The sequence below is a fragment of the Poromitra crassiceps genome, assembly GCF_964638095.1.
Source record: "Poromitra crassiceps genome assembly, chromosome: 1".
Lineage (NCBI taxonomy): Eukaryota > Metazoa > Chordata > Actinopteri > Beryciformes > Melamphaidae > Poromitra > Poromitra crassiceps.
Window position 1 is genome coordinate 76,758,801 of NC_139623.1, and position 23,991 is coordinate 76,782,791.

At 42.5% G+C, this 23,991-nt stretch overlaps 1 protein-coding gene across 1 annotated transcript; it reads right to left on the minus strand.

Annotated features, from left to right (window-relative positions):
• Positions 1 to 470: 470 nt before the first annotated feature.
• tmem135 (transmembrane protein 135) lies at positions 471 to 22,600 on the minus strand (the record flags this gene model as incomplete). Its single annotated transcript, XM_083657425.1, has 15 exons — positions 471 to 612; positions 2,826 to 2,893; positions 3,034 to 3,132; positions 6,961 to 7,037; positions 7,163 to 7,226; positions 7,568 to 7,735; positions 7,852 to 7,921; positions 8,034 to 8,252; positions 8,650 to 8,691; positions 8,809 to 8,855; positions 15,670 to 15,735; positions 15,828 to 15,861; positions 16,048 to 16,140; positions 21,843 to 21,970; positions 22,463 to 22,600. The coding sequence occupies 15 exons, from the start codon at positions 22,598 to 22,600 to the stop codon at positions 471 to 473; spliced, it is 1,455 nt and encodes a 484-aa protein (XP_083513551.1).
• Positions 22,601 to 23,991: the final 1,391 nt, after the last annotated feature.

Below are 23,991 nucleotides of genomic sequence, written 5' to 3' on the forward strand. Positions count from 1 at the left end.
TTCATGTACCGTACTACATGTCCCCTGTGTAAATGTATGTCATCCTGCAAAATACAGCTCAAAATACTGAGCTATATTGTAATTATTGGCATTTACCGTGCCTTCTTAAGGGTGTGAGAAGGATTTAGAAATGCAACTTAACCCTAATTTTTCATGAACTTGGGTATTTCATTTATTTTAGCAGTTACCTGTATACATTCAGCCACATTTTGTAAGTGTGCATGCGCAAGGCACACCAGTCGACACACAAGACAGCCTGCTTTGAAAACACCTTGGCCCATTACAGCCTGACATTCATCACACATCGCCACCATTTTCTGAGCTGCTAGAACAATTTCTTTAAGCCGGTCCCTAAGAAGAGCCAAGCTGTCCATTTCTTATGGGGGTAACCTGAAGCTGAGGGGGGTGGCGGCGGGTCCCCCGACCCCCACAGCACCCCGCCCCTCTGATCCCCGAGTCCTGGTCCCACATCAACCCAGGTGGATGTCGCCTCCTGGTGGAAGCACTGTTCGGCTGGTGTAACGCGGGTCCAGTTTGGGGATGAAGCCCTTAAAGTCCCTGGAGGCCTGGGTCATAAACACATCTAGCACATGTCGATTCATCACAGCAAACCTACGGGTGGAGAAAGGAATTGATCAAATGATATCACCACCATTTTAACACAAGGCCTACTGAGAGAAAACTGTTCAAGTGAATCTCACATTTGATGTTTTTGGCCATCTTGATCCCTTTAATTACAAAATAGTAACATTTTAGAGAATGCAAATAATCCAATTTAATCTAAATAGTGAACAACAAAATAAATAAGGAAATAAATTGTTTTAAAACAAAACCATTCACTATGATGCAAATGCACTGATCCTCCTAAATCGGTGTTTCTCAACCACTGGGTGAGAAATATTTTCAAGTTGAAGATCAGAAAATGAGTTGGCCACGAGTGCGTGTTTGATGAGGTCTGGCGAGCTCAGTGTTTAAGCTAGGTATTGGTTTAGTTTAGTTTTAGTTTAGTCATGTTTATTTCGAATATGTCAATAAAAACAATTGTGCAAAAACAACAAATAAAGCCATTCAAAAATGAATAACTAATATAACAAAACAAAAGTAAAAAGCAAAAAGAAACAAGAAAAAGAAAAAAATAAACAGTAAAAAATAAACAGTAATGTAAACATATCCGAAAAGGAGTGAGAAGAAGTAAAAAACTTATGTACTCCCACCCCTCTTGGTGGAAACTAGACATCCAGAAAAATACGTAGGTACCAGCCATGTTATGCGTTACAAAGGTAAATTGCATTCAAACAGGTCCCTTGACCTCTCACATCAAGATATCTGAATGAAATTGTTATTCTCTACTTTTTTTATTTCCCTATTTCTGCACACTGTGGTTAGACTCAGCTCTCAGTCTTAATCCGTTTCACTATTTTAAGACTGAGATTATTATTATTTAAATCTTTTCATAACGTTAGGTGGTGCTGTTGGAAGCCTTGCATCGGAGAACCAATCATGAGTGTTGTGGGCGGGCCTGCTTTCTGGGGGCAGTGACGCTCATGCAGAACCGGTGTCTCGCAAAACATCGCCTTACCAGCAACATGTGAATTGAATACTCAGCGGTAAAATCTCAAAATGGCTTCGCAGTCACCGACGAAAACTCGTTCCAAGTTTGTTGATGTCTGTCGCGTTTGTGGAGAAACATATTTATCGCTCAGAAACAAACACAAACTTTTAACAGGACGAGATTCATCACTACGGACGATAATGGCGAGCGCACGCCAATTCCGGAAGAGAAATATATTTAAATAAACCACAGCTATAAATTTTTTTGAGGCATCAGCTTCATGCTCTGTGTTAGGACTATGATAAATGGCATTGCCGCTACCAAATAACATTTGAATAAGAAAGATAGGCGTGACTAGTGCCATTCTTTCAAGACGGGCTGAATGAACCAGATTTGGAACATTAAATTCCCAGATGTTTGGTGGTTAGGTGGCGCTGTTGGCGCCGCACACCAAACGTCTGGAAACCGAGACTACACTGTGGTAGGCTACCTAAACATAATAAAAGAAACAAACAAAAAACAACAAAACAAAACAAGCAAAAACATCAAATTGATGACAGTGGCATAACACACAAACAGCCCTTTTTATTTGTAGGAAAAAAATCACTCGATGAGTGAGAATAGCGGCACTCCAAAAAATTAAATGCAAGACTTTTGCTCAGGTTTCCATTTTAGACTGACGCGTTTCGGCCATGGGCCTTCATCAGAGCATCATCATGAAGGCCCATGGCCGAAACGCGTCAGTCTAGCCTAAAATAAAAATGGAAACCTGAGCAAAAGTCTTGCATTTTATTTTTTGGAGTGCCGCTATTCTCACTCATCGAGTGATTTTTTTCCTACAAGTTTCTTCTGTAGCTGAGCACCCACAGCCAAGCAGGCAATTGAGGAAGTGCACCTGTTCTACATCTCAGCCCTTTTTAGTTGTTCTCCTTTTCATCATGTTTTTGTGTTGAAATCTTTTAACAATCAGAAATGGGACTTAAGTTACAAATGGCTGAGAACCCCTGTCCTAAATGATCTGTTCAATCTACAGTATTATCCATCTACTTCCACTGTACTTTTTAGACTTTAAAGTCAAATGCCCCAACCCCCACTCCACACACACACACACACACACACACACACACACACACACACACACACACACACACACACACACACACACACACACACACACACACACACACACACACACACACACACACACACCTTTTGACAGCTAACAGATTTCACACCATCCATCCACACATCCACAAAAAAGGTTCTACCATACCTTCCCTTAGTTAACCGCAGGAGGAACTTCCAGTATGACGGCCTGAGGTTCTGCACTTCCATCACAGCCTGTGAAATGGTGATGAATAATACACTATTATCCAAACTAAGCTTAAAAAGTCATGAGTACATAATTGTGTGTGTGTGTGTGTGTGGGTGTGTGTGTGAGAGAGAGAGAAAGAGAGAGAGTGAGTGAGTGAGTTACTTACAGCTTGAAAACAGATGGCAGTGGAGACGGCATATATGACTGTATCTGCATGAGGAAAGTATGGGAACCGGCCGGCCTCGATGCCTTTGAAGTACATGGTCTGGAGAAAGACAGGTGTCAAACAGGCTGTTAAAAAGGTAAGTGGTCGTTCCAGAGTGTTATAGGCAGATTACTTCAATCTGCAATAACTAGTTAAATATTAAATAGTTTTCTGGAAGGGCTACATCCCCATCTGGGTGAGCTGTGTTCACCAATTTGTACTTCAGTGTCACATGATTATTAATGCTTTCAATCATGAGAGACCAGAGGGTAGAATTAACAAGCAAGCTTTATTCACAAATGGCATGGCGATAAGATCTATGGCATGAAATGGCATGGCAACTAATTCTGGCAACTAATTCTATGGCATGGCAGCATGGCATCTAGTTATTTGGCGTAATGACTCCGTGGTAAGATGCCTCTCTTCTTGAAGTGAGAGAGGAGGGCATCTGCTCGGACTAGGGTAGAGAATCCCCCCCTGTAGGGGATTCTTCAGGAGTCAAGACGTTGGTGGTGGACTGGGGAGGTGGGTGGGGCGAAACACAGCTTCAGAGGATGGGATGCGATCAGCCCAGGTACAGCGACCATGGAGGAGAAGGATCAGGGAAAGAGGACGATGACACGCTGAGCATGGCTGTACTTATAGCCATGCTCAGCGTGTCATCGTCCTCTTTCATAGCCTCGGCATTGACGTCATTACCGACGTCATATTGGCAAGTTGAGGGGCTGATTGGCTGTTGAGGATGAGGTGATGAGTCACACGTCACGGCGGACTTCACACTAGGATTACGCTTGACGTCACACTAGGATTACGCTTGCCTTAGGCTAGGAGCTGATGCCTATTGAGATATGATATGAGGTAGCATGTCTGGTCTTCATCTTGAAACTAGGTCGAGACCAACATTTCATTATATTTCTGTGAAAGGATGATCTATTCTATGAAATAGAATGACTTCAATCTGGGAACCCAGAGTCGATCAGTCTGATGACTAATAAGACCCTGGGACAGACGGGCGATATTTTGTGGTTTCCGGTGTTTAAACAGAAAACACAGCGACAGCGCCAAAGCCCTCGCCGAATGTGCCGCGGGCTGTGCTGCGGCTGGCGAGCCTGCCGGTGCAGCTCCCCAAAAAGTATTACACACTACATTCTCTCCTTGGGCTAACTTCCTAGTCCAGTGATGCTCAACCTGAGGCTCTACTCTAGAGTCACATGCGGCTCCTTTATGGGCAGTGTTGGGCAAGTTACTTTCAAAATGTAATATACTACATATTACTAGTAACTCGTTACTTATTACACTACTTTTGCATTACTTTGACCAAAACAACAGCAGCAGCAGAATGACATTGCCGCCCCGGAACCATCACGAAAAATAATTTCAACCGCCTTGAAGTCAGTGTAAACAATCTAAAATTCTAAATGTTATTCTTTTCTTTTGCTATTGTCATCTATAGTGGTTATTTGCATAAAAACACACAGTTTGATTAGGAAATGATTGTATCTTTTTTAAATATGTGCTTTGATTTAATAAAATGTAACTCAATTTGTAACTTGAGTTACTTGACAAAGTAACTGGTATAATATTACTGAAATCTTATAAGTAATAAGTTATATTACTGAGTTACTGCTAAAAGTAATATATTACATGTAATATGTTACTTTTGTAATGAGTTACCACCAACACTGTTTATGGGTAGTTGTGGCTCTTTTTAGTCCTACTTACAATAAATAAATAAAAATCGAAAACAAACTAGAACGACCGCACCGCGGATTTATGCCTCCGCCATTAGTTCATTCTTGAGTCCGAATCGCCATTTGAGGCAAATTGGAAGAGATTCCGTCAAGGCGCTCCTGAGATGTTGCATTACAGAGCTTATAAATTGAGTGTGTGAGGTCACAGTGACCCTGAACTTTGACCTTTAACCATCAAAATCTAATCAGTTCATCCTTGAGTTGAGGCAAATTTGATGAAACTCCGTCAAGGCATTCCTGAGATATCGCGTTAACAAGCTTGAAAATGGCATTCGAGAGGTCACCGTCAAGGCGTTCCTCAGATATCGCGTTAACGAACATCAGACGGACGTACGTACGGACAACCCGGATCCATAATGCCTCCGGCCTGGCTATCGCCGGCGGAAGCATAAAAAATAACGGGAGGAAAGGGACTTTCTTGGATTGTGGCTCTTGCAAAGATTTCTTTGGGTCAATGTGGCTCCTGAGTAGGGCAAGGTTGCGTACCACTGTTCTAGTCATTGAAATCATAGTGAAATCACACAATTTTTAGGGGTGCTCCAAAAAATAGATTCTTGAAAGGATCGCGATTCTTAATGCCACGATTCCTGGATCGATTCCAAACTCCCAAGAATCGATTCTTCTTCGTATTGTAAAAAAAAAAAAAAAAAAATTACAGTGCACCTGTTCATGTCATTTGTGTATGTACTGCCACGGTGCCACCACCTCTTGCACTTAAGAACTCTGGTTAATGTATTCCCCCCAAAATCTATAAATCCTTCTCAAAGTCTACAGATCCCCCCAGTCTATAAATCCATCTTATCTGAAGAACATAAGGGGGGAAATTCCCCCCTAGTTTGCAAAATGAATTTAGGCCCTGACTGTAATACTTCAGAAGTTGAATTTGAAGTTCAGCATTAATACATTTGTCATTTTTTGTCTTAGATTTACCTTTGTGTGTTATTGCAATATAAAACTACATAATTGAGAATCGATTCTAGATTCTGAAATCGAGAATCGTTGGAATATTATTATATATATATATTATATATTAGTATATAGGTCGAGCTGCTGTCGGCAAGGTTCCAAGTCGAGGCTGACGTTGGAGCATATTCCTCGCTTTACAGTCCGACAACATCTCATATGCAGCTATATATTATTATTATTAGCCGAAGTGCCGTCTGGACATAAAACACCTACAATCGATCAGCTGCAACTTGTTCTCGTGTCACCCGGGCTGTAAACAATGACCGCAGCGCACGGAAGTGGAAGTCTCGGCGCGGACATATCCGCGCAACACTGGAAAAGCCGAAATATCGGCCATCTGTCCCAGAGTCTTATTAGTCCTCAGACTGATAGACTGGGTGCCCAGATTGTAATAGACTACTTGCACAACTCCACTACTTCCTGAAATGAGTAGGGCATCTTGGTTTCCTGTCCTACACTATTGGATGAACTGATTAATGTCAGGTGTGCCTGACTGCTGCAGTCACAACAACAGTGATCAGGCACACCTGACATTAATCAGTTCATCCAATAGTGTAGGACAGAAAACCAAGATGCCCTACTCATTTCAGGAAGTAGTGGAGTTGTGCAAGTAGTCTATTACTTTATTACAAATGATGTACAAATCTTGATTATCCTTTCTAAAACAAAAATATACATGAATCTGTTAACCAATGTCTCCACTGCAGCATTAAACTCATGCAGAGAAATATTATCAGCAGAACAATAATTAAGAAGTAAACATGGGCAAGGACAGCTTTTATATAGACTGCAAAATACCATTGTACAATTGCTTGTAAAATGCAATTCCCCAACCCAAAATCTCATCCTCCATCATTATTATCATCAGACATATGGCGAGAGTGTCTGGCACAATGGTGTGCGCAGACGTGACTAGCCTGCCAGCTTAAATGCTGTAAATTCAGGAAGAGAGACACTTAATGAGTCGTTTTTAGATAATGCATGTTTCTGAAGGCTTCCCAATCTCCTCCAGGTCAGAGGAACTAAGAGATTATCTGGAATGGATGGGAATGTGCATTGGCAACTTTTCCTACATGTTAAGATGGGAACAGCTCTGGGATTAGTTAGAGGTTTCTGTGGGATGCAACAGTCAAAATATGCTTGATCTGCCTTAAGAAAATAAAAAAGTTACCTCCACCAACTTAGAGAAGAGGTACATGGATATTGATGTGCTTTTGTAGAAGAACATGGAGAGACCAGCCAGGAAACCTTCAGGAGCACAGGAGACAAGGATTGAGAGAGAGAAAGGGAATGAATCAGCTGAGATGTCCCAAATTCGTCAGAGGACTGTTCTCAAAGGATTTAATTGGACAGTTAACACAATGCTCTCTTACCAGCTATGAGTGCATGGAGCTCATCGTCAAGGTTACGCACCCAACGCAGCAAGCAGCTTGTTCCCTGAGTGAAGGAGAAATGCTTTTGAAAAAGATACAGTACGTACAGTATCCACATGACGGGGGTGGGTGATCCGGAAAGAAAGAAAATTATATAAAAAAAAAAAAGAGTAGTCACATCATGACGACATTCAAGACATACGAGGGGACAGGTGGGAAAAGATGAGAAATATTAGCCAATATAGCTGTAAAAGTGTGTGAAAGATCAGATAAAGGAGACAGATTATAATCAAGTTTGTGTTTACGGGGGCGGGAAAGATTAACGTTAAGCCTGGAAATGTGACATACTATATATTAGAAGATAAAGACATGTATCAACAAACATAGTGAGAGTAAGTAAGGTACCTTGTAGATGCTGACGAAGGAGCCTAGGAAGGCCCCTAACTGCAAGTTCTCCTTGCTGCAGAAGAGAAAGGGGAGCCGGGAGGGTTTGGAGAACAACTGCCTGAACGCTGAGGGCACTTTAAGGCAACACTGAATCAGGTAGCCCACACTGAACATCCTGACGAAACCCTGGACATTGCAATTTTTTTTTTTACTAATGACAACATCAAACATCATGGACAAACATAATTTGAATGAGAACTGTCACAAAACAACGTAATATCACGGGTGAAAAAGGCTCTTACTTTGACACAGTAGGAAATGCAGTTGTCCTGGTAATGTTTACAACATCTATGTCTGGGACCATGTTGGCATCTGGATTAAAAATAAAATAAAAAGGTTAATGGAAGGAACATTACGTGCGAGATTGCGAGTACACAAGCCCATGGAAATGTGTGTCTCTGTGGAAAGGTGTGTAATCTCTCACACTGATTCTAGCAGGCCTCTGGTGAAGGCCAGGAGGGTGTTGGTCCTGGAGCCAGGGCTTTGGGGTGACCCCTGGGACTCCTCAGGCTCTAGAGCAGCCATCCTCTCTGGGGGCTTAGGGTAGCTTTGCTCTATAGCAGCCGTTCTCTCTGGGGGCTTAGGGTAGCTTTGCTCTGCCATGACTGAGTGAGTGGGAATCTCTTCCTTCCCGACAATGAACCTGGGGAAGGAAAATGCGGGACAGTTCTGTAAGCTCCACCGTGACAACGTCAGTAACCTCTCTGAAATGCCTTGAGCGTAGCCATACGGCTGGGCGATATTGACAAAATCAAATATCACATTATAGACGGATATCAATAATGTGAAGATATTTTGGGGATAAGTATTAGTGCTTTCAGAAGACACTTGCATACGACAAAACTAGGAATGACAGGCTAATAAGTTCAGATGATTTGATCACTTTACTGTAACACAGCATTTAAGACCAGGAAGAAGTAACATTTAAGTTATTTCACAATATTAGTATAACCAATCGCAGATGATCCAAACTCATATCGATAATATAGAATATATTGCCCAGCCCTAGCATAGCATCAGTGGTAAAGTGAATAACTTACTTTAATGCAGAGAATGCAAAGCCTTTGAGACCATCTTTACACCTAGAAAACAAACCCCATTTGGTCCTTTAACATTTGGTGGCTTTTAATAATAATAATTAAAGAAATACCAAATTGCACATTTCTCCATGATGATTTTGTCCTCTGTGCCACACTGACCTGAAGAAGAACATGTAGAGCGATGCAGTGATGCAGAACAAGAGCACCTAATAAGGAGCAGAAACAGGAAAGAGGGCATCAGGACAACAAGCACACCCAGCAGGAGCATACAGTTAGGTCCATATGTATTTGGACATTGGACACAATCTTCATCATTTTGGCTCTGTACAGTACACACTGTACCACAATAGATTTGAAATGAAACAATCAATGTGTGCTTTAACTGCAGACTTCAGCTTTAATTCGGAGGTATTTACATCCAAATCAGGTGAACGGTGGAGGAATTACATTACATTTTAAGCGACCAAAATTACATTTTAAGTAACCAAAATAGAACCAAACTAACATGCAAATCGTCCAAATGGGTTCTGAAGCATTTGACTGAATATGAGCAGGTAATATTGCCAGAAACACTTCAGAATTCATCCTGCTGCTGTTTTCAGTAGTCACATCATCAATAAATGCAAGGGAACCAGTTCTATGAACGGCCATACATGCCCACGCATGGACATGAATGACTGTCAGTTCAATTTCCATTGTCAATGGAACTGGTTCCCTAGTATTTATTGATGATACAACTGCTGACAACAGCAGTAGAATAAATTCTGAAGTGTTTCGGACAATATTATCTGTTCATATTTAGTCAAATGCTTCAGAACCCATTTGGACGATTGCATGATTATGTTAGTTTGTTCAACTATGTTGGTCCCTTAAAATGTACTTTTGGTCCCTTAAAATGTATTGCAATTCCTACACCGTTCACCTGATTTGGATATACTGTTTGTGTTTTGCAATATGGATATTGTTAAATTTATAATTAAATTGAGCATTGGGCCTTTATAAGAATGTTTATTTGTATTATTTCAATTGTCACACTCATGGATACATATTTGAGGTTTGTTTATTAATTGGGAAAAGGACCACTGGAACAAACGCCGCGAACATGATCCGGCTACTATTTCAGTCTGACTGGCTACTTAAAGGTTTGGGGAACTCTCTGGTGTGTTTGTGTGGTCGAGCGAGGTTGAACGGTGAAATGCAGGGATAATTATTTTTTTCTGATTTCACAGCAATTATAATGATAAAAGCACAAATAAACACACACACAAACCATGGAGGAATCTCCAAACACCTCACAAAACACTGGCAGGCTGCAAGCTTTTTTCTTTTGTTTTTTTGGGGGTGGGGGAGGTTACGTGCACATGCGTGAATATATCGTCAATCATCGGGATGGGCGGTTGCCGGTGGGAAAAATTCTACATATCGCCCAACCCTACAAGGCACACAGGAAGAAAATACAAGGAAGAGCCAATTATTGATTGCACAAAACCTTGGCTACCAGATGCTGATTTTAGACCGGAAAGTCAGGCTTTATAATGATTATTTATTAGCCTACATGTCCGGTTTTACAACATCATAATCTGGCACCGTAGGCAACATCGCCTACAAACATTTTCAGCTCCCACTTCATAGCTTTGGCTCCATAACAGGAAGTTGATTGACCTGCAGCTCCTCTGCGGTCCATACTGCCACGTCTGCCCTTCCACACCTTTATGTAAATGCGTTTTGAGTCTGTGTATTTTTGGTGGCCTAATTCTATTATCCTTGTAGCGTACTGCGAGAGCTCGTGTTTTCCTGCAAGTTTGATGCGTTCAGTTTGTTTTCAGTTGCAGTGACAAGTTCTTAAGTGTGTGACCCCTTATTTTGGTAAGTCATTAATAGTGTGTGCTCCCCAGTTTTTTAGTTGTTATAAAAAGAAATCTGCAGAAACCAGTGTATAGACCCAGGCTTTTCATGATCTGTTCGGATTAATAACGTATTACGAACAGATAACTTTGAGCTTAACCCTGGCCTTTTGGTCACACAACATTTGAGTGAGTTTACGTGCACACAATAAACAGACAAGTGAGAATAATCAGCTAACTGGCAATAATCTGATTTCCACGTTTACATGCACTTAGCATATAGCGGGAACTCACCTCAAAGTGTGTGAGTGGATATTGACTGCAATGAATAACCCTGATGATTCTGCAGAAACCTAGGTGTGTTTATCGGTTTACTCATAAACCGTTTATGGCCTTTATCCGGTAAACGATGCTGTTTACGACGACACGGTTGCTCAGTGGTTAGTACTGTTGCCTCACAGCAAGAAGGTCCCGGGTTCAAAACCCTGGTCTGTCCCAGGTCCTTTGTGTGGAGTTTGCATGTTCTCCCCGTGGTCGTGTGGGTTTCCTCCCACCACCAAAAGACATGTATGATAGGGTTAATACTCCTGTCAGTGCCCCTGACCAAGGCACTGGCAAAATAACTGGAGTTGGTCCGCGGGCGCTGTGGCTGCCCAGTGTCCACTGCTCCTAGTTCTAGGAAGGTTCCTAGTAGAGGATGGGTCAAATGCAGAGGATGAATTTCCCCATGGGGATAAATAAAGGATAACTTAACTTAACTTAAATGACCACTTGATAATCAGGTAACTCTAGAAATCTGATAATAAACGGTTTATAAGTGCTGTGCGCATGTAAACACACTCAGTGGCTCACTTTTAACCAGAGTAGATCACCATGGTAAGTTAACCTATGCTAACCTATGTTAACCTACTGCTAACCTGCTCCGGAGCAGGTTAGCAGTTCAGGCTATCGGATTAGAACAGTGGTATTGAAACTTTTTGTGGCCAAGGCACACCAAAATCTCAAGGCACACCTGTATTCATCATAATATCCATCCAAAATAGTCTGTAAATGCTTTTTATTTACTTAACAAAACTTATTTACGGTAGGTACTAAACTAAATAATTTAAGAATTAATTTGAAACTTTGTCAAATTAACCTACATCAAAGCACCACTGACTACACGATTTAATCAATGCAATTAATTGTTTAAGCAGAATATCAGAACAATTTACATTCTGTTATTAAACATGTCCGTTTCTTCTGACCTATTTTTCTCCCTACCTTTCCATCCACCTGTTAATGCAGTTTTTCTTACATCATCATTCTTTCTCTGTTTTCATGAGGGTTTAGGGGGGAGAGGGTTGGTGCTCCCATCAGCTAACAAGAGTCCATGCTAGGGATGTCAACTGATAACCGTTTAACCCTACCATTTCAATAACCGATTAATACTTAATCAGTTAATCATTTTTTTAAAGCCTGTTGCAAGTGCCATGCAATGTGGGTGGGCGGCGCAAATGCAAGTAAACATTTCAGGGGTCGCATCGGTGGGGGAGTGCCTGATAATCTTGTTGTTGTTGTTGCTCTCTGCTCCTCAGGTACGGGTACATTAGTGCGTTAATCATTGTGGTTGATAGTAAAAGATTACTTTTTCTTCACTGGCTCATTCAGTCTCTCTCTCTCTCTCTCTCTCTCTCTCCCTGTCTGCACATTCATTGTGCATACACGTGCACTGAATGATGAGATGTGCGAAACAATTTCGTTTTCACCGTGTTCCAAAGATGCAGACATGAAGCGGTCTAATTGACGATTGAAAAGCATACTCTTTATACCATCCAACACATGCCAGTTCTGAGAAATTGTTTCACAACGAGAGACGGATTGTCTATCAGGGTGTGTAGAGCTGCACCGCCAAATGACATAGATGATATGCGCACATTTAGAGTCAGATCCATTTGTAGGCTATGCATTGATTAACACTGACTGACCGCTGCGGACCGGCGGGGTCTTGCTCGTCCTCATGTCATGTGTTGTGCAGCCAGACACACAGAGAACATATAGCCTACATGTCATGTCATGTGTTGTGCAGCCAGACACACAGAGAGCATATAGCCTACAGCCCTGATCTACTCGAGGCGGACACGGACAGCTGCGGACACCATGGACGCATACTAGTTCTGTTTATACTCGTTTCTGAAGTCACGGATGAGGACATGTGAACTAGAGAGGGAGAGGGAGAAGCAAACATTTTTTTTCAGATCTCAAAAGCAGGTAAACCACAGAGGGATTAGTGAGAATTAGGGCTGTCAATCTGACTCTATGATCAAATTCGATTTTCATTGGCTTTATTATTTTAATATTCGATTTTTAATGGATTTTTAATTAATAATTGTTTTTAAATTAAACTGATAAAAAAGCCCCCCCCTAGTCCGGGTGAAATGTTACGTCTCTCCTGATTCTTAACATAGTTGAATCGCTTGGTTTGACAAAGTAAAACGATTTTTATAAATGTAGACGGAAAAATGAATGGTGGATGAAATCCCTTGGTTTGTATGCTGAATGCAGAAGAGGGCATGACTTTGGTGCTGCTATGCGATGATGATGATGCAGGCTATTAAAAAGAAGGTCCTTGTTGACCGAAACGTTAAAAATAAATCAACTGGGAGCAAGTCGAGCAGTGTGCGGACTCTATTTCTTTTTGTGTGTCATTGCTTTTGTCCTGCACCTGCATTTTGAGTGGATGTGCGCGCTCTACTTTTTATATTAAAAAGAATGGGACATAATGTTTGTAATTAAAGCTGCATTCAGCGATGTTTTTGTGTTAAAATAAGTGTTAAATGGCTCTATATTCTGACAGCAATCACTGAAATAGAGTGTTTGGTCAGTGACTTGAAACCCCCAACCCCCCACTGTCCTCTATCTCTCTCCTGTAGTCCTGCAGGCTGGGCGGACGTATCTCCGCAACCGTAACTCGTAGAGACTCAGGGATGGCGGCAATGGATTCGGGGTGAAAAGATACATATAGTCCTTTAGAGGGATCACGATTGGACCTTCCGTTTCTTAGAAAATGTCAACTTTTCTCTGGTTGGATCAAAAATTGGCACCGACCTCAAACTATCCAATCAGAGAAAAGTTGACATTTTCTAAGAAAAACGGAAGGTCCAATCGTGATCCCTCCAAAGGACTGTATGTATTTTTTCACCCCGAATCCAATGCCTCCATGCCTGAGTCTCTACGAGTTATGGTTGCGGAGATACGTCCGCCCTGCCTGCAGGACTACAGGAGAGACATAGAGGACAGTGGGGGGTTGGGTGTTTCAAGTCACTGACCAAACACTCTATTTCAGTGATTGCTGTCAGAATATAGAGCCATTTAACACTTATTTGAACACAAAAACATTGCTGAATGCAGCTTTAAATCCCTACACACGGAACTTTTAAACTGGTTATGAAATACTGCCAAATGAGACGGGTTTCCTTATATGCCTGCGCCACACTCAGGACCAGAGTGGGCTGTACGTGCAGCGGAGGAGAGCAGCCGGGCAGTGAAGCCTTTTCCCCGGCCAGTCGCTAGGAAACCAAGCCTGCCTGCGGCCTAGTCCGGTCGGTCCTTTTGTCTCTCAAACAATTGAAAACGACCGTATTGTTGGCTGGTCATGGAGATGGATTTGATTCCACCAGAGGCTGAGGGCAGCAAGAAAAGACTGCGGAAATTAGGAGAGTTTGGGAAGGTATGCTCCACTTCTCACGTAGTCGGACCCACTCGAGACAGACATGCTCCTCCACTTAACATCTCTGCCTCAGCCCAGGAACTCCCGAGTTGAGGCAAACGCGTACGAACACGTGTGAAGGGAGAGGGGAGAGAAGCATCGTTAATGCACTGCAGATCGAGAAAACGTTAATAATTCATCACATGTGACAAAAGGATTTGTTTTCACATGCTGGTTGGCCAAGGCGAGAGCGAGACAGACGAGCTTCGCCGTAGAAAATAATTTAATATCCGTTCTACAAATAATAATAATCGAGTTTTATTCATATTTATCCAAATCGAATAATATTGGAATACCGAAATTAATTTCAACAGCCCTAGTAAACGCCCTACTAGGATGCCCTAGTGAGAATGTTGCTAAAAGTTGGAGAGAGTGATGAGCACTTCGTCAGTGCGCCCTGCAGCCTGGGGTCATCCGTTGAAACATGGGGGACTGAGTGATGCGCTCTTTAAAGTGGAGATTTGTTCACCAGCAACACATTTGAGTTCTGAGCTTTTAAAATTTGTTTCTGCAGATTTTTTTAGACTACATCCGACATCTGCAGTTCAATAATTTATTTGAGAATTGTATTGATTTTTTTCTGCCCGCATTTTCCCCTTCTGATCAATGCTTGCAGCTCCCAAGCAGTAGCCTATCGGAGGAATGTTGTTGTTTAGTGTGCTGGAAGATTCAACTTGTCTTTTCGTTTTGTTAATGTTTTTTTTTCTGCTTGTAGATTTAAAAATAAACGCTCTCTCATGAAAAAATAAAGCATTTGTTGTATGCCAATTGTTTAATGGGTCACAGACAGGCAAATAGTGCATCTTAAACTTCTCGGTTAACCGGTTAATCATCGGTTAATGAGGGTCGGTTGTCGGTCAAAGCAAACAATACGGGAAAATGATAGTAGCAAAAGTGAAAGTAAAATGAGTGCTTTGCTTTTCTCTTTTTTCCTTTGAGATAGTTTGAAATGCGCCCTGACAACTCTGTTTTTTTTTATAGCTTTATTTAACCAGGCAAGTCATTAAGAACAAATTCTTATTTAGAATGGCAACCTGGCTGTTAAACTGTTTGATGTGTTGAATTGCACCACGCTACCTGGAGGAGTTGATGCTTCCCTATGATGTGTGTGTGTGCGAGTCAACTCCACCCAGGAGTCTGGCTTCAAGCGCTGCCCGTTGTATTTGTTACAAACCCCGCCTCTTTCATGTGAACCTGCTTATAGCTGGATAGGTAAATCCTGGGTTGACAGAGCCAGTTGATAACCAGTTATCAATTGTGTTATGCTAATGCTAACATAGCCTGTCTGACTATGTTGCACTTGCACGTGAGACAAGCACTTCCGTGATGTACACTGACAATCTTTATATAGCCCACATATACAGTACATTACTGTAATAGTCTCCCACCATGAAGCTCACATCTATTTCACCTCCCTTTTCTTCATACCTCGCCATGTTTGAGGGGGTTGACCATGCCTCGTGTCACTGCCATGCGGAACAAGGTCTCAGTGGCCTGCCGACAAGATTATACAGGTTCAATGAGACAGAAACAGGGACCTGTGTGAACTAGCAAAATAAGAGATAAGTGACCAGAGCAGCTCTTACCAGGTTTGTCATGTATATTGTTAGCAGGCCTCTCCTGGGAGTTGGGAGAAAAGGAGAGACAGAGATGCGTCATGTATTTAAAATGCAGATACAACAATGCTAATTACCCTGAGATGTATCTAACAACATCCAATACCAGGGCCAAAAAAGCATGTGCCATGTTGTGCAGTGCCATCACTTGGCAAATAGAGAAAGAAAGGGAAACGGACAGGGCTCTCACCTGCTCTTGCGCTCTATAAGGATGGCGATATAGGAGGCAGGCAGCGCTGCACCAAACCCAGGTGACCAGGAGTAGAACCCTCCCAATAGTTTCCTGAGGGTGGAAATACACAGCATCATTTCTCTCAAATGACTTAATTGAAGAATATTGGTCATAATTCATTCAGTGCCTCTATTCTATGATACAACATTGCATAAACCTATAAATAATTAATTACATCCAAATATGCTTCATATTCCAATAGTTCATTCAGTCACACAAACCTCTTCTACTCCTCACGGCCGACATTACTGTCTTCTATCGGGCTCATTTTGAAAAGGGAGAGTGAAGGTACTGGTATCATTTGAAACTAGACCAACTGGCTAAGGCATACATTTGTTACCATCGTGCTAGCTTGCCGGGAAATAAATAGAGTATAATGGGAGTTTAGGTCCACTTAAAGGCCGGCTTTACCGTGGGGAATATGAATATATATTAAATCTCACGCCCCTAAGGTTTTCGAATCCGTTGAAATTTTTGAAATTGGTTGTTTCCCGCCAGAGATATCACCAGAAATCCACTCTGTGTGGAGGGGGGGGGGTGGTGGAGGGGAGGGGCGGGTGCGGGGACCCGAAATACTACATTTCCCACAATGCACTGGGCTCGCGTGGCCTTCGTTTTCATGCCCACCCCTCAGGCATTTGGCTGATATCAAACTCCAGTAGGTGGCGGTAATGCACATATATGTTTGCCAACCGCCATAAAACTCAAAGAAGAAGAAGAAGAAGAAGGCTTCGACAATAAAAGATACAAAGAAGAAGAAATAAATCGCAAATAAAATTGCCTCCAAATTGCACCAAATGTAAACGGTAGTATATATGTCGGGAGATGTCTTCATAAAAAAAAATTCATGCATTTTAAGGCATTTTCGTAGGAGTTACGCGCATCTGATGTTGTAACTATTTTCTGTAAAAATGTGTAAAAATGGGTACATTGCTCAGCGTTGATTTCTTTACTTCAACTCACCTACTACTAGGGCTGGGTCGGTTTGAAAATTTTAAAACCGGTTCGATATTGCTGTCTAAACCGGATCGAACCGGTATACCGATTTTTTTTTTAATAAAAAAAAAAAAAAAAAAAAAAAAAAAAAAATTCCAACAGGGCTCCCGAGTGTGGCCCATAACTGTCTGTAGTGCAACTTCAGTCCACCTGATAGCGATAATACACCTCTAAGCTGGTATTGTCAACCAGCAATGATACTGAATAAAAAGAAGCAGGACACCTGTGTAACAAACACACCCTGTATTTATTTCTCATAACTATTCAGCTCAACTTTTCTTCTAAACATCAAAATAATAAATGAAATAAGACTTCTGCCTATAGTGCAACTTGAGAAAAAGGCTAATAAAAACACAAGCAGTGCAATCAGAATGGATTGGCTTACAGCTGAGCTGCCTTATAAACTTCAAAACTCACAAATTCACACAATATAGGGCCTAGGCATGGGTCGGTTTGAACATTTTGAAACCGGTTCGATATTCCCCAAAAAAACGTATCAAAGCGGCTGCAGTTGGTGGCGATAATGCACCTCTAAGCTGGTATGCTGCCAACCAGCACGAACACTGAATACAAATAAGCAGAACCTTTTAACTGTAACAACACACTGTTTTTATTTCTCATAACTATTCAGCTTAACTTTTCTTCAAACATCAACATAATAAACAAAATAAGACTTTTGCCTACTAGTGCAACTTGAGAAGAGGCTAATATGAACAATAGTGCAATCAGAATGGACTGGCAAAAAAAAAAAAAAAAAAAAAAAAAAAAATCGGTTTTTTCGGTTTGCACGTGATCAAACCGGTTTGGGCTCGTATACCGAACCGAACCGGTAAAACCGGAAATCGACCCATGCCTACCTACTACTAGATGTAAAATTTGACGAGCTTTCCAATGCCGCCAGTCCCGTGTCTTTTGGTGCTTCCGTTCCAGAGATATGGTCTCTTGGCAAGGAGCTATGGAAAGCTAACCTAGCTACAGTATGCTATGCGGGTGAACAAGATGGCTGCCTTTTGCTTTTCGTCGAGAGCTCTGAAGGGGCGTGGAGGACCTCTAGAGGCGGGACCATGGCTCACAACACTTGTAGTTCATAGGCGCTCGAGTTCCGCAAGCGGGGAGGGAAGCCGGGTGACGCGTAACGCGTCATCCGGCTTCCCTAAAAATGTGAGAGATGCCTGATAGGTCAGGCAGTGAAGCTCCAATTTCAAATTTTTTTAACGGATTCTAAAACCTTAGGGGCGTGAGATTGATATATATTCATATTCCCCACGGTAAAGCCGTCCTTTAAGAGCTCAACAAGCTATATTTATTTGTGTACTGTTTTGGTGGCATTTGCATGAGCCAAGACTAAAGACTCCAGATAATATGTTTGATTTGATCAGAACGTCAAGATGACTTCTCATCTGACTTCAAACAGCTCAGACTGAGTTTTACCACCACCTTACACCAAACGATTGAGTGGATGGGAGCGTACCACAACTTCAGCAAAACTCTCAAGATTTCATTCCGACATTGGAAATTTGTCTGCAATAGTGAAATCGCTTCAAAAATCTTTTGCTGTAAAGTCAGCATATCCAAAACACAATGTTTTATACAGGACTATTTTTAAGGACTAATATGGCACTGAAAATAAAATCCTTGGATTACAATTGCCCCCAGATATTTCTACATGATCTAATCTGGCCCATCGACATATAATAGATGGACTGAGGATCTGGTCCCGTTCAGTGAAGCCGCTGCATGTTAGATCGCCGCTCTGGCGGCAGGTGCCAGTATAGGTCACAAGGCCCGCCTCCCCATGTTAGTGGATGGGGAAATCACAACCGAAATAATCACAGTAGTACACATCAGATAATTTTTTCCCAAAGGTGCTTTGTATCATTTTAGATAGTTATTATCATGCTAATGCCTGTACAAGTGGTCATTTTTCTGATCAGTTTGTTTTTAAGTAGTTATTTGACATGTAAAAAGGGATGATTGACAGCTGTGGCAGCCAGTCTCAATCCGTCATTGGCTGGACAGGCTCTTCATATTATAGATCTAGTGTTAGTTTTACATAGACAAGACACAGTACTGCTTGATCTGTTATCTACCAGACATATCGATGGACCGCAATAAAAAGGACATTGTTTTGAGAAAGGTGCGTGAGGAAGTAACGTTGGTTGGGGACTGAAGTAAGTTCAGTAAATATGTGTTTTATTAGTTACTCCAGCTACGTTATCGGTTATTTTAATACACAATGGTTTTAATGGATGCAGGCTAGCATTAGCCGCTTGTTAGCCGGCTGTTCTGCATTATTTGTCGGATTAATATTACTATAACTTAACAACCGATAACGATAGCTGGAATAACACAATAATAGACATATTTTCAGAACTGACCAGGTTGTTCAACTGCCAGGAAATGTGTTTTATAATGTTAAATCCCGGGTATAAGATGGGGCCTACACAACCACCAGCCATTAGCTTATCGCTAACGGATTAGCGTTAGCTTAGACAAACAGACACTGGAGGTTTTATTTTTGGTATTAAAGCAATACACATTTTTATATGGATATCTCAGGGAAATGCTTTGACTGTGGGGATGTTCGTTCTTCACAAGCTCCTCTCTTAGTAACAATATCCCATTGACATAAATAAGATATAGCTCAGTGGGATATACAGAGTCATAGAAGACTCCCTCCTCACCGGCATCACCTCCCGTTCCCTCCATAGTCTCCAGATGGTTCAAAACTCAGCCGCCCGCCTGCTCACCCGGTCCCGCGATCACATCACCCCTGTCCTCCACTCTCTCCACTGGCTCCCCGTCATGCAACGTATTGACTTCAAACTACTCCTCCTCACCTTCAAAGCCCTCCACAGCCTAGCCCCCCCCCCCCCTACCTGACTGACCTCCTCAGTCCTCATCCCCCATCGCCCCTCCCGTACACTCCGATCCTCTTCTACTGCCACCCTCATCATCCCCCCATCCAGACTCAAAACCTTTGGTGACCGTGCTTTCTCCCGCGCCGCACCCCGACTTTGGAATTCCCTCCCAGACCGTCTGAGACTCTCCCTCACTCCCCACTTTCAAAACCCGACTTAAAACCTACCTGTTCTCCCAAGCTTACAACCTCCCCTACCCCTGACCACCTCCTCCTAACCACCACCCTCCCCCCCCCCTGCCCCTCCCTCCTGTTCTCTTCCTCTCCTCTGCTTCTCCATACAACCTTGCCCTGAACCGCCACTGTTATTTGTTACTTGTACCTGTTACTTGTACCTGTTGCCTGTATCTGTTGCCTGTTCCTGTTGCTTGTCTTTTGTTTTACTGTTAAGCGTCTTTGGGTTCTGAAAAGCGCTATATAAAATAAATGAATTATTATTATTATTATTATTATTATTATTATTATTATTAAGAGACCATGCAGCTGGCTCACGCACTGGGCTAACGTTAGGTTTGGCTGCCCTACCCACACTATACCAGTACAACAATGCCTAAAGTGTCACGGTTAGATTTGTTAAACCAACATTTGCTCCAAAAGGAATGAAATCATAAAGTTAATCAAAATGCCACGGAAACATTAGGCTAATCAACACAGAGCTGCAAACATCAGTTCATCCGATAATTCCCCCCTTATACTGTAGCTCAGTGAGAGCAGCCCGGCGGTCTGACTTGTCTGGCTGATACGAGCTCAATTCCGACAACGAAAATCTGATTTTCGTACAGGCGTCATTTTGATAAACTGATCTCATAGTTGGAATCTTCCTGGTTACTTTTGGCGAGACAAAACATATTACAACTTAAAGTGCCATATTTACAGAGATAGACTGTATATAAATACACAATGCACTGTGCGCAAATCTAGAAACAGCAGCTCTGCATAAGAAAGTTCAGAGGGGCGGGCACCTCACAGAGGTTCTAACTCAATGGAGCTACTGCGCAGAATCTGGTTCACTGATCTGGCAGGATTTTGGCTGATCGTGCATTCCTTTATAACTGGGAACTGGTAATCTTACAGTTCAAAGTTCATGAGCTGGGACAGTGACGTCACTAGAGCTGGTATTTCCTATTCCAAACTCGTAGGAGCCTCAGCAGCCCCGACCTAAAGAATCCAAGATGGCTGCTCCGCGCAACAACAGTAGTTATAATCGTATAAATGCTATTTAGCACTTCTGTCTTGTTTGTGTCTCTTAAAACAGCTGTACACACAACACGGCCTACTTCTATCTGTGTGGACATGAGGCTGCAGTGTTTGTGTTAGGATGATGTCATCATTCCTACTTTGATGTCGTCATTCCTACTATGATGTCATCGATCACTGATGATGTCATGATTCATAAGTGTCTTTCATGCCTTTCGCTGGTGATGTCATAACACAGGTGATGTCATATTCGGATCTATAAAGCCTGTTCCTGCAGGTCCTATCGAGTGATTCATATTCATATGCGCAAAATGCCACGAAATGCCTTGTTATCAACTGTTATTGCTAACAATGGCTAGCCTGGCTAGCGAGTGGATCTGACCAGTGAACAGTGAACTTCCCAGCTCAACTTTTCTGCAAATGGAATGCTAACAAAACGGATGTGACGTCATAGCCTCGTCATTAGCCTCCACATCCCAGTTCTTTTGCGATAAAGGAACGCACGATTCACTCGACCCTACTGGGCGGAGATAGCCACCATCTCTCCATATTTAATATAGCTCAATGATCTGGCCCCATTCAAAAAGGTTTGAACAACCCTGCTGTCACGTTGTGTATATAGTATATAGCAGCTGCTTACCTGAGAATGCAGAAGAAAACAATGTAGAGACCTCCATTGGCAGTGAGGAAAGAGGAAGACTGTAGAATCTCAGGGAGAAGCCGTTTTAGATAGTAGTCCTTCTTCCTTCTTCTTAGGATGGCTGCTATCTGCGATTTACAAATAGTTGGGAGGCAGAGACAAACTCAGGAGGACCTTTGGGCATTTAATGACTTGAACAGTACTGAAAATACTGCCAGTGCAAGTTGAGTTTATGATGAGTTTATGGAGTTGATATTTCATTCGGAATGCACATGTACTCCGTGTTTGCCACCAATTTCAACATGTCAGATAGTCAAGTCAAGATAACAGGTCTGGTAGTTTTGAGTTCAATTTGCATTCCTAGCTAACGTTAACGCTATATCCATACGTTATGCAGTAGCAAGGTTGTGTGTTAAAAACAAGGCTTTTGTCACTGACATTGCATTGTGCAATTGTGCGTGAACTTCGGCCCCCCTACACACCGCTAGCATATTATGTTCACTGGCAACGTTAACTTTAACGCTAGCGTTACTGGTTAACTTAACATACAGTAGCTAACATTAGCTTCTTTAGCGTCTTCTCGTTCTCAGCCCATTGTGGGGGGTCAAATTGTAACTTACCAGATAAAGTGGTGCGTATATTTTAAATGAGACCTCCAGAGCCCCCCTGGTTACGTCCAGAGCAGATTGCACACATGACGGGCTCCAGGTATGACCTATCTCGTAGCAGTTGTGCGGTAGCTTACTGAAGGCAGCCATGTCTGTAATGAGTGAGCTAGCTGGTTGTTGGTTGCAGCTTGCAGGCAGCGGCTCGCAGTGTAGTGCGCGTGCGCGTTCGCTGTGATGGGAGCGCGCCAGCGCGGTCTCTCTCGCAATAGTCTGGGCACCTTCCACCCCGCTTTTTGTCATGGGGGCGTAAACCCCGGACCCAGAATTAACACCGGATGGCAATGCGCCTAACAACGTCTTTGTTGCCGTTAGCTTGACGCGGTGATGTTACCTAAACTAGAGTCTGATCAAAACAAAGCTAGCGTTACATAAAACAAAACGTTTATGCAATATGGCATCTCCGCCACCACCGCCTGACACACCGGTCAAAACGGTGAAAGAGGATTCTGATACTTGGGTCAAATTGTCAAGTTAACGTGAAAGTTGACGAGCTAGAAACGCTGCCATCCGGTCTAGGGCGGGCTCTAGGCTGGAACCAGTAGGGTGACAAAATCAATTGTGGGCGGGAGCCAGGCTCTTTCTCGCCGAGAAGAGCCTGGTGACGCGAGGTTACTCTCGCAATGCAAGATACGTGCACGACGTGTGTGCACGATACAGAATATGCTATGGACTGAGTCTGGGGGTGAGAATATTACCGTAACCACTTGTCTTTATTATGCAAATAATACCATAGGACGAATCAGCGTGACGTCACTGCCACCCAAAAATGCGTAACCCCGCGGCAGTTAACTATGAGTTGTGCCAAACAAACGTTAATATCTCAAAAAGTATACATCACATCGCTTATATTTTGACATTCTGAGTGAGAACAGAATTAGCTCAAGAGTTTGATGTAGGCTAATATATGCATGTCGTTTTAAAGTTGTGTGAACTGTTGCAGTTTTTAAATTGTAAACACGGTCAGCCGGGTGGAGTCTATGCTCAAACTCAGGCTCCATAGGGTTCCATTGTCAGTGACGCGGTTTGTTTACCAAAATGCTGCTTGGCTGATCCCTCGTATTTATTTTGCAGTTAAACCTAAAACGGATAAGCCCATATACTATTGTGCAGATGACAGGGAAAGTTGCAACATATATTGGAGTTTATTTGTATAGACTTTGGGACACATGCAGACACACAGTCGCAGTGATAGCTAGTCAGTGTTGGGCAATGGGCAGTAAAGTATAAGGGATTACAATTTCCAAAACAGCTAGTGGAACTTCAGTGGCCTGTCAGTAGCTACTGTCAGTAGCTACTGGCACTTTAGTGGCACGTGGAAGCTAGTGGAATTTCAGTGGCATGTCAGTGGAGTACGTCAGTGGCAGCTAGTGGCACATCAGTGACCTGTCAGTGCAAGCTAGTGGCACATCAGTGACCTGTCAGTGGCAGCTACTGGCATGTCAGTGACTTGTCAGTGGAAGCTAGTGGCATGTCAATGACCT